The following is a 12,260-nucleotide window of genomic DNA, read 5'->3' on the forward strand; positions in this document are numbered from 1 at the left end:
GTCTCTGGGGGCTCTGCCTCTCCAGTTTAGGGTTTAGAGTCTCTCTCACAACTAACTTACACACACACACACACCCATATATATATATGTATATATATATACACACACACACACACAGTCGTATATATATATATGTGTGTGTGGGGGGGGTGTATATGTGTGTGTGTGTGTGTGTGTGTGTGTGTGTGTGTGTGTGTGTATGCACATGCACACATTAATCTTACTACCCCAAGTTGTTTATAAATTACTCAAGAGCAGGATCTGTGTCTTATACTTCTTGATCCTGCTCCCAGGGAGCCCATACATACTAGGCACTACAGCATACTAGGCACTATATAATAGGTGTTGACACCAGAGGTTCTGATTGAACTGGGGCTCCACGGCTGGCAGGGCCAGAAGCATCTCTTTTTGATTCCCACTCTAGAGTCTGTTTTCTCAGAAACCTGTCTTGCAACCCTTTTAGTGCTCTATTTCTTTACTGTTTGTGGGATTTTCTGCATGGTGTTTTCATTGTGCAGTACAGTTGTTTTCTTTTGGATCTACCTAAAGATGTTGTCATACTAATACAATTAGAAGGGGATCACTGAGGATTTCATCAGTAAGAGAAGTTAAATACATTTTTTCTTAAGATAACTTTCTAATTACAAACAACCATTGTTTGCACCTATGTAGTTATTTGCCATTTTTAGCAAATGATTTGGAAAATACTCGGAATACAGAATCACCTTTTTTAAGTAAGGGAGTTATTTCACAATGAGAAGTTTGATATATTCTTTCTTTGTGTAGTAGAATTCTTTAAAGAGTTACTGAACATATTACTTTGGACAGGAATTCAGAATATGGGATCAAAAGGGTTTCAGTTTACAAGAAGCACTTACTAAGTGAGAAAGCTGTACTACATTTTCCCAATGTAAATATCAGTATAAATGCATACTTTTTATTGGTTAATGGATTTTGGTAGCCATAAAATCTGTCTCATGAGAACCTCACAGAATATAGGCAAGATCTCTTTACAAAATACTCCCACCTTAAGACAACACCATAATTAAGTCCCACTTAATTCTAGCTAGATTCAATATGCCAAATTTGAATATGTCAATATGTTAATTGTTTCATAAAGGTGATTGTAGTGGTATTTTGTTATTATGGAAACAGATACATTGTTTGTATGAACTTGATTATATTCTGATTATCATTTTTGGGTAAGTGGAAAACAAAAATATTCAGCTCTCTGAAGACTGTGCTTTTGGTTTCTCAGACAGGACTAGATCCAGACTCTTGATTTTAATGTTTGTGGCATAGTGTCAGTGTTAGTTCTGTTAATTAAATGTAGGATCATGGCAATCAACATACATTTGTCTTATTACTTATTACTATTACTATTACATCCTAAAGGTTGTAAGTCCTTTCAAGAGCTTAGATCCAGCAAGGGACAGTCATGACCAGAGTCAATGCACAAATGTTCAGTGATGGAAGCTTGCGTAGGGCACAGTGGAGGGGCCCAGTAGTTCTGAGTGGAGGAGGGGGCTGGAAAGGGGCTTGTTTCAGTAGCGATGCTGTGCTGAGCTTTGAGTGGTGTTTGTGTTTGCGCTGTGTAAAGTGGGAAAGGTGTTCCATGCAGGCACAGCAGCTTTGGTCAAGTGCATCATGTGTTTGGAGATCCAGAGACGTGAAATGGGCTGGAGTGCAGGGTCAGGGAAATTAGGCTGAGGTGTTCCGTGGTTGTTGAAACTGGGAGAATCTGACACGAATTCAGCCAGGAAAGGCCTTGAGTGTCATGTTAAAAGTTTCTACACTGTCGTATGGGCCATGCCTCTGAGATGTGCTGAAAACTGAGACCTGTCTCTCAGAATGTGCTCATGCACATTTGTAAGTTTCATGGTCCTACAACTGCGAACAGTGGTGAGCCATTGATAGGGTCAAGAGAGGAGGAAAGAATGACATTTAACAGGTGACTGCTGTGGACCAGTTGCTGTCACATGTATTATCACATTTAGTTTTCATAACAGCCATAGTAATGTTGGTGATAATCATTCCCACTTTATAGATGAGAAAGCTCAGACTCAGACGGTATAATAACATGCTCTTAGTCACTTAGCTAGAGTTTGCACCAAGCACTAGAGACAGAATTTATAACCAAAACCTTTGTTTTTTTCAGTCTCTCAGCTACTATATACTAGTGGCAGGACCATGGGCAAGTTATGTAACTCTTCTGAACATCAGTTTGTTCATCCATAAAAAGGAATTAAATGTTTATCTGGATTCTGGTGAAAGCACATGAGAAAATTTTATGGCAAGTGCTTACCATGTAACTCTTCTGAACATCAGTTTGTTCATCCATAAAAAGGAATTAAATGTTTATCTGGATTCTGGTGAAAGCACATGAGAAAAATTTATGGCAAGTGCTTACCATGTAGTAAGCTTTCAAAACATGTTACTTATTACTATTAATATGCCTTGGTAGAAACAGACCCAAAACATAGTTATCTATTTAAGGTCCATGGCCAGTCTGCTCTGCAGGGGTCTGCCTCCCTTTCTACATCCTCTGGTTCAAACCAGTATATTTTCCTTGCCTTCCTGACTCTGTTCCTCTCCATTACTGACTAGGGAGGGCTTAGAGAGCTGACCCACCTCTCCTCCGTTCCCTGCTGCAATCTCCTTTCAACACAGGCTTCATACTGTGAGCCTTCCCTGGCATCCTGATCCTGATGTCACTTTGCCCCCCATTTTATTGACAGTTTGTTCTGAAATACAGTTTGCTTAGCAATCAGGACCTAAATTCCTTAGCCTGGCAGCCCTTGTAGTTGTAATCTGTATCATTTATGCTGCAGTTTTTGGTCTCTTACTCTTTTAGGACCATACCAAAACAGAGTTGGATGCTTGGAAGATTGTTCGAGTGAGTGAGAATTTCCGCGTGATCGCCTTGGGCTTGCCAGTGCCTCGGTATCCTGGGAATCCACTAGATCCCCCTCTTCGGTCTCGATTTCAAGCCAGAGATATTTATTATCTACCCTTCAAGGTAAGCATGAAGAAGGATAACTTATTTTTTTAATAGTTTTTCTATTTACAGTAAATCCAATTACTATATAAGTGTTAACTGTGTTTGTGGATGTCACCTTTAGTAGTTAATGGAAAGAAAAACAAATATAGTGTGAGCAAAATCTCTAGAAACTAGGAAGAAAAGTTATTGTGGCATTATTCATCTGACAGCTTAAAGAAAGGCTAACTTTTCTTTTAGAAAATGACATGTATTAAGAAATTATTTTTTGCTATTAGTTACTTAGTGTCTGCTTAATTAAGTTTCTTTTGTCTCTAAAACATTTGTGTTTATTGTGTTTATTAATTGATTTGTTTCTATGTTATTTTAGGACCAACTTAACCTGTTATATTCAGTTGGACCCAATGTTTCTGCTGAGAAGTAAGTATTTCAGCTTTACTTGTATATATATATTTTATATATAAATATATGGACACTTAACACTGAATTTGTTTTGCCCTTTGATTGCTTGATTAATTTATTCATTCAACAGCTAATCATTGAATAATTCTTTAGAAGCTGAGGTAAGTGCTGATGATAAAATTATTAAAACATGGCAAGAAATTCAAGATGTAGTAGAGTTTAAAGAAATGTGAATAACTTACTTTAACATAGTGTAATAAGGGTCATAAATTTCAAAATACTGGGGGCTCTTCTGGTTTGAACTTTATAATTGACTTCACAAAGGCATTGCATTTGAGGTGGGTCCTGAAGAATGAGTAGGCTTTTGCAGGTAGAGAATGGAATTAAGGAATTCAAAGAAATATTTTTTAAAGCATGGGAAATAAGATTGTATGTTTCATTCTTGAGGCTATAAAAAGCTCCTCATGACTAGAGTTTAGGTTTGGATTGAGAAAGGTGGGAGGTGAGGCTGGGAGGGTACATGTGGACCAGATTGTGAAAATCATCACACATTGTGATGGATTTAAGAAATATATCTGTGTATCCAATCAGCTTCTGAGTTTTAAAAGGAATATTGTAATATGGAGCTGCTGTGCCTTAAGAATTTAATAGTAGATGTCATCTTTTAGATTAATTAAATTGATCTAGCTATTTTATATTTAACAGATTTATGCATTTTAAATATTAAACTATTTGAACAAAATTTGACATCTCTTATTTTTTCCCCTAGAGTTTCTCAGCTCTTGTCCTTTGCCACTACTCTCTGTTCCCAAGAATCTGCCACTCTTGGACTTCCAGATTTTCCTTTAGATAGTTTACCAGCTGCTGTTCAAATCTTGGTATGTATAAAACAAATTGATGACTGGTAGACCCAAATGCAGCAAATAAAATTTAAAAGTCAATCCCTGGAGATTAATCACTTCAGTGTGCCTTGTCATATTCTTTTATAAATACTGAAAAACCTGAGATTAATTTGTTATGCAGTGCAATAAACTGTACAGAAACCAATGGTGTGTTTTGAGGCCTTCAAGAGCTTGCAGACTTGAAGGAGGGAAGGTACACATGCAACTCAGGTCAAAGTTCCACAGAGGAAGGACTTCAGACTGTTCGTGCAGATAGTGCAAGTTGTATTTCAGGCTTGCCCCGACCTGAGGCAGGGAGCTGGGGCTTACACACTCTCTCATCAGTTATTGGTTAAAGGTCACCCCAGGGGACACAAATTCCCAGCAGCCTGTGAGCAAAACTGGCTGCAGAAGCTCAAGGGCAAGCTTCTTTAAAGACCTGCAGCAGCTGGCTGTTGGAAGGGAAAGCTGTGAGACAAAGGAGGGATAAAAACAGATCTGAGGGCTTTTGGTGGAGCACAGACATTGTCCACTATAATTTCACAAAGGTCATGACAGGAGAGTCTGGGGAGGTGGAGAGGCCTTCAGGGCAGAGGGGACAGAATGTATGAAGGCATCGAATCACCAAAAGCTGGTATGTTGGAGGATGATGGTAAGTCATATCACCTAGAATGAGTGTATATGGTGAAGCGTGGTTAGAACCTTACCATGATGTGTTTCACATGGTGAATTAAGTTGTCTAGATTTTATGATGTGGGAAAAGTGGTCCATCAGACATTATTACGTCCGTGAGATACATACTGGTCAGATTCATGCTGGAGGAAGATACCCCTGTTGGCAGCGAGGAGGGGTGGGGATAGCAGGGTTGCACAGGAAGCAAACGGAAAACTGTTGTCTGTAATGCTCATTGAGAGCCTCTGATAATGAGTGTTTCCCTGGGCTAGTGGGGACACCACCCAGACAAAAAACTGATTTTAAACTTTTGTTGTTATTTATTTTATATTTCATAAAAGTTGTTGAGTTAATTTTGCTGGGTATAGTTTGAACTCTTCTATATATCCAGAACAGCTTTTATCCTTCAGTTTATCATGTCATCTACTTTCCATTCTTTTTGCTTGTCCAGAACTTTTCACTTTGACAAATCTAAAATCTAAAAAAGAGTTCAAGAATGGTAAAATGAACGCCTATAATCACTTCAACTAGAATCACCAACTTTTAGAAAATTGCCCCATTTTCTTGCTCTCTTGCTCTTTTTTTCCTGAATCATTTGAAGGTAAATTACAATCAATATTCTTAAATACTTCAGTATGCAGTTTCTAAGAATTTAAACATTCTTCTACACAACCAGAACACCATTATCATTCCTCTCAGAATAGTAATAGTAATTCTATAATAACATCTCATAGACAGTCTGTACTGAAATGTCCCTAATTGTCCCTGTTAATAGACTTTTAAAAATATGATAAACAGATGGGAAATCAATTTGATTTGGGGAGAGGGACTTGAGTATAATGAACATTTTGTAACTTTATAGTTAACTTAAATAAGTGTGGATGAGATTAACTCAGATTTATTCCTAAATAAAGGTGAAGGAGAAGATACTTTGGGATGAGTAGGGTAGAGAAATGTGTTCATACATATAGTTTCAGACATGCTGAGTGGGGATCTGTGGGATCCATGTGGTCACATCTAATGGGTACTTGAGAGTTCAAGTCTAGAGACCAAGAAAGAGGTCAGCACTAGGGGCAGAGACAAGGGAGCCCGCAACACAGACAGCCTCTGAAAGGCGGGGGTGGTGAGCTTACCAAGGGAGAGGTGTGGAACAGGGAGAGAAAAGGTTATAATGAATATTTACTTTGTAAACATATGTAAAATATGAGAAACCTGTTGGTTATTGTCTATAAGGCAATTTCAATGTCATATGAATATTTCAGATGAATTTTCTGTGATTATTTTTGATGTTCTTCATTCCTATATATTTTCGCTCCTAAATAGGATTCCTTTCCTATGATGCCAATCAAGCATGCAATCCAGTGGCTTTACCCATACACTCTTTTACTAGGACCTGAAGGGAAGGTGGCTGTGGAAGGTGTTTTAAAAGTAAGTGTCTGCTTCACTTTCCTTTCTTTTCTTTTCTATTTTCTCTTCATTTCCCCTCTTCCCATCACTCCCTTTCCCCTCCTTCCTACCTTTCTCTCTCCCCCCATTTCTTCCTTTCCCTTGTCTTCCCTTCTCTTTTTCCAGGTGTGGAGGTGCCGGTATGCCCGTGATGGGGGAGCAAGCACAGAATTGGCTGATGTGGTTGGGAGATTGGTTACATTGAATAAATGAATAAATCAATTGAGAAAATGAGTGAATATATTGAGGATAATAAGAGCTACATTTCTCACTGTTGGAAAGGAATTCATAAATATAGGGAGGAAGAAAGAAAGAACCCTGAGATGTTACACTGGAATTGGTGAAATTGGTATGAATGTGTGATCTTTTAATATGTGTGGAAGACAGATACAGTAATAGACACAGATAGTGTGTTCCTATAAACGTAGACTTATTTTCTAGCTCCATCCCCTGAAAAGGCCTAAAAACGAAGACATTCCAGTGGCAATGATCACACCAAGTGCTGATTGGTTTCTATATCCCACACTTCCCTAAGAGGAATCAAGACTGCTTGGAAGTAGGGCTGATTCAAGCTTTAGCTCAAGGACTGAAGTAAGAAAATGTTCAACAAATGATGTTGATATGTCAAAGTGACAGAGAAGCTGGCTTGAAGTGGCTCCCGATGGCCAAAATCTGGGACAATTTTAACATCAAAATAAATAATGATAGTAATCAATCATAACTCCCTGAATGAAATAGGAATCCATAAATCCATATTGTTATAAATGAATGAATAAATACATGGGAGAGAAGAAAAAAACTCTTCCTTAGTGCAGAATGTCTACTAATAAATGCAGAAGAAACTGTGTGAATAGAAAAACCACTGTTTGGCAACCATTAGTGTAGTAGTTGATTTAGGCAGGGGTCATCAAAGGATAATAAAGCTGTGGGCGGAGGTTCTACGAGGAACAGGATATTGAGGTAATCCAAACACATTCCCCAACGCACTCCCCCAATACTCAATTGACTAGAAAACAAGAAGATGGTATTTTCACAGTGAACAAGCTGACCAGGTAGGACAAGCAGACAGCGTGCGCCCCCCAGGTGCTGTGCCGAGAAGCGCCCAGCAGCACCTCGGGAGTGCCCTCGAGAGGGATTCAGGGTGGGTTTGGTCATGAGGAAGCACTGCACAGACGTAGGTTGAGGGTCTTACAGAATTGAATGTCTGTGTTCTTTAGAAATGTCTGCACAATTAAAGACAGAGAAAAACTGAGGAATTGTTTCAATTGAAAGAGACTGAAGAGACATGGCAGCTAAACACAAATGCTACATGTGTTCTTGGATTGGATTCTGGACTGGACAGGAGAAACTGACATGGTTGGCACAGCTGGTTAAATTTGAATACGGTCTGTGGATTGGATAGTAGTGTTCCGTTAAATTGATTCCCTGATTTCAAAGTTGTACAGAATACCTTTAAAGACTTGAGTGTTCTAAAGAAAATAGCTAGTGTTGCTTCATTTTTTGTTTGGCCTTTATTTTGACTTTTACAATTAAGGTGAACATAGAAAAATGATTAAAGGTTTATATTACAAACAAATTATTTCAAACTTGATTGGATTTTTTTAAAAGGAAAAATGGGAATGATATTTAGATAAGAGAAGTAAAAGTGTTTGTCCTTTTTTGCCTTAATTGTTTGAAGAGCTAGCTGGGGGACACTACCTCTCTGTTTTCCAGCTCCTCAGCAAATAGTTAAGTGGTGGTGATGGTGGTAGGGAGGGAGGGCTTAAATGTATTTTTCTGAACCAAATAAAGAACTTCCTTTTTATAAGATCATTATAAACTGGTGCATATAATCAGATGATAGTAATACGTCTCTCTCCTTAAAGATGGAACAGTCTGCTGATTGGTATAATTCTTTGTGATCTGTTCTGGGGCAGGCTATATAGCTTGTTTGTTATTCTATTTTCTTTAATGTTCGTAGAGAAACAAAACTTTATATATGTTCAAAATTTTGAGTTAAGAGATTCAAATTAAGGAAATGTTGAATTTGGAAAAAATGTTGAAGTGAAGAATATAATTGCAATCCAAGAAGGTACACATATACATACAATAACTTTTCCTTGATAAATGGTAAATATTTTTTAATAAAAGAATCATTGATATATAATCTTATGAAGGTTTCACACAAAAACCTTATGGTTTCAATGTTCACCTATTGAGTCCTCCCCAACCCCCACACACCCCATTGCAGTCCTGTCCATCAACGTAAGATGCTATAGAGTCACTACTTATCTTCTCTGTGTTATACTCTCTTTGCCGTGATATCCCTACATTATGTGTGCTAATCATAATGCTCTTTAATCCCCTTCTCCCTTCCGCCCCACCCGTCCTCCCCAAACCCTTCCCTTTGGCAACCACTAGTCCCTTCTTGGAGTCTGTGAGTCTGCTGCTGTTTTGTTCCTTCAGTTTTTCTTTGTTGTTATACTCCACAGTGAGGGAAATCACTTGGTACTTGTTTTTCTCCACCTGGTTTATTTCACTGAGCATGATACCCTTTAGCTCCATCCATGTTGTTGCAAGTGATAAATTTGTTTTTTTCTCACGGCTGAGTAATATTCCATTGTGCATATGTACCACCTCTTTATCCATTCATCTACTGATGGACACTTAGGTTGCTTCCATTTCTTGGCTATTGTAAATAGGAGAGCATATGTCTTTCTGAATCTGTAATCTTGTTTTCTTTGGGTAAATTCCTAGGAGTGGAATTCCTGGGTCAAATGGTGTTTCTATTTTTAGTTTTTTGAGGAACTTCCATATTGCTTTCTACAATGGCTGAACTGATTTACATTCCCACCAGCAGTGTAGGAGAGTTAAAAAAAAACAAAACTGTTTTTTGACCTAGATTGTCAGAGAAATTAATGATAGTTGCCATTTGAATTAGATAACAGTTTGGGTTTGAAAATGTGGTCAGCTAAAATTCGGAACACTTTTTTTAAAACAAGCTATAAAAATGGCTAGCATGTCTTTCATTCCCCAGATGGTGCCCATCATGTGATGTTAATACAGTAAAAACATGTTTCTTGAGTCATAAAATTACTTCTAGCTTTTAGTTAAGTATGTCTTAAAGAAAATCATCTCATTCTGAATCTGCAATACTTTGAAAATGGCATGCTTTGTTAAGTTATAGTAACAAGTACATCCAGGCTTCTAGTACCAAGTCTTGGCGCTTGTTCCTTCTTAGGTAGGACTCCCTCATAAAATGGTTAAATTAGTAAGTACCATTGGTGATTTAGAAAGGATGTCCTGCCACTTATCCACTGATAATATAATATGAACTATAGTCTTTGATGAAAAGCTTGGAAGGATCTTGCATTTAGTGTTTTCATTTCATTTCAACAAACACTAATTGAGCACTCACTTGGCAAATGATAATGGGGTTACAGAAATCTGAGGATACAGAAATAGATACAATCTAACTTCTGCTCTTGAGGAACTTGTAACCTGGTTAGAGCATCAGACATGCAAATGAGTAACTATTTTGATGTAATGATTTTATAGTAGTATAGCATAATGATGGAGAGCTCCAATAAAAGTAATACTGGCCTGCATTAATGAGTGGAATAGCTACTGAATGGATATGAGAAATGTTTCAGAGGTAAGATGATAAATCCTACTCACTGATAAAATACAGGATGCCCTTGTGGGGAGAAAGAAAGTGAGAGAAAGTGAGAAATCCAGAATGTCCATGAATCCTAGCTTGGAAAACTGAGTAGGTAGAGACGCCATTAATTAACACAAGGAAGTAGAAAAAAGGGACACATTTGGGCTGGGGGGTAAATAGTTAAATACAAGAGGGTGTTTTTGAATTTGAGTTTCCCAAGTGGGTTTGTCTAGCCAACTTAAAAATATGGATCGGATCTGGATCTGGAGCTATTTTGATATTAAAGAAATTATTGGGAGTCACTAATATTTGGGTGTTATCTGAATTCAGGGCAATGGATGAAAGATACCAGGAGGAGCATACGTAGTGAGAAGAAACACTGCCTGGAGACTGAACCCTTGGAAGCACCAGTATTCAAGTAGACAAAAGAACCTTCAAAGTGGGCAGAGAAAGAGCAGTGAGAGCGAACAGCAGAGAGTTAAGGAGTTTTGAGAAAGACTGTTTTAAAAGGAAAGGAATAGCAAGTTTCAACTGCTGCAGAGAGGTCCACTGAATGAAGACTTTGAGATTATTCATTCCATCTATTCTTCCATCCAATCTATTGTCCAGGCACAGTTGATTTGAAGATACAGCAGTAAGCAAAATGGGCAAAAGTCTACTTCATAGAGCTGATTTTTTAGTGAACGGTAAAAATTGATCAATAAAGTAAGTAAGCCAGTGAGTAAAGTTTGTAGTATGTCAGCTGAGTAATGGATGCCTTTACTGAGAAGGTGACATTTGAATAAAGATATGAAGGAGGAAGGGAGATGCTGTGGGAGGGATTAACTGCAGGAAAAGCCCTGAAGCAGGAGCATGCCTGGGGAATCCTAGGAGCAGCAAAGGCCAGTGTGAAGAGTCACCGTGAAGGAGAGGTGATGAGGAGATGAGGTCAGAAAGCAAAGGAGGTCAGATCCTGTAGGGCATCATAGGCCATTGAAGGGACTTCTGCTTTCAGTCTGAATGAAATGGAATGTCATTAGAAGGTTTTGAGCAGAGGAATGTCTTATATGACTGGACATTCTATTTTATTTTTTATTAAGGTATCATTGATATACACTCTTATGAAGGTTTCACAAGGAAAACAATGGGTTAGTACATTCACCTTATTATCGAGTCCCCCCGATACCCCATTGAAGTCAGTGTCCATCAGTGTAGTAAGATGCCACAGAGTCCCTACTTGTCTTCTCTTTGCTACACTGTATGACTGAACATTTTAACACTCTCATTCTGGATGCTGAGTAGTAAGTTGACTGTGGAGAGGAAAGCTGAAAGCAGGGAAAAATCAGTTAGTAGGTTGTGCTAGTAATCTAGTTGAGAGATTGTGGTAGCTTTGACCAGCTGTAAAACTTGTAAGAAGTGGTTGGGTTTGGGTTATATTTTGAAGGTAGAATCAGTATGAGTCTGCTGAAGGATTGGAAGTAGGGTTGAGATAAAGTGTCAAGAATGATTTCAAGCTCTTTGGACTGCGCACCTAGAATGATGAAGTTAGAGAGAGAGAACATGGAAGGAAGATCAAGACCTGAGTGTTGCCCATGTTTAGTTTAGAATGTCTGTTAGTGATCCATATGGATATGTCAAGGGGGCAGTTGCATGTGCAAATAAGGAGTTTAGGAGAGGAGTCTGAACTGTAGAGAGGAAATTGGGACTCATGAACATATAGATGGTTTATCGTCTGAAACTGGATGAGGTTATTTAAAAAGTGAATGTAGAAAGAAAATATAAAAGATCCACTCCAGAAGTACCCTAATGTGTATTGGTCAGGAAGATGAAGAAGAACCTGTAGAAGAGACTGAGGAAGAGGGGACATAAATAAATAAAATTTGAATAAAAGAAAAACTGATTTATTTAGTTTGGAAAATTGGATATTATTGGTGGATTTACCAGGAGCAGTGCCAGTAGAGTGGTGGGAATGTAAACCCCAAATCAGTGGGCCAAATAGTAAATTGGAGATGAGGAACTGAAAGATGATGTAAAATCAACAGATGGCTTTTTGTTTGTTTCTTGGAATAGGAGAGCAAAATCTCTATAAGAAGAAAGGATGAAGTCTGTACAGTACATTAAAAAATATTTCTGGAAATATGGTCTGGGAGGGGCAGGAAAGGATGTTTCTAGAGCACCATTTTGCCTAGATTTGGAATGATCCAAGAACATATTTTCTACCCAGCAACTGGAATGATTGAGT

At 38.2% G+C, this 12,260-nt stretch overlaps 1 protein-coding gene across 5 annotated transcripts in view; it reads left to right on the forward strand.

The window, feature by feature from the left end:
• The window catches only part of VWA8 (von Willebrand factor A domain containing 8), a 392,879-nt gene that overhangs the window by 86,232 nt on the left and 294,387 nt on the right, over nt 1-12,260 (forward strand). For all 5 annotated transcript variants that reach the window (XM_057494495.1, XM_036932428.2, XM_036932430.2 and 2 more), the window contains 4 exons: nt 2,855-3,019; nt 3,369-3,418; nt 4,170-4,278; nt 6,277-6,381. In XM_057494495.1, the coding sequence (XP_057350478.1) occupies nt 2,855-3,019; nt 3,369-3,418; nt 4,170-4,278; nt 6,277-6,381 (429 nt within the window). The remainder of the gene's footprint in view (nt 1-2,854; nt 3,020-3,368; nt 3,419-4,169; nt 4,279-6,276; nt 6,382-12,260) is intronic.

The sequence above is a fragment of the Manis pentadactyla genome, chromosome 17 (assembly GCF_030020395.1).
Source record: "Manis pentadactyla isolate mManPen7 chromosome 17, mManPen7.hap1, whole genome shotgun sequence".
In the NCBI taxonomy this organism is placed as follows: Eukaryota; Metazoa; Chordata; class Mammalia; order Pholidota; family Manidae; genus Manis; species Manis pentadactyla.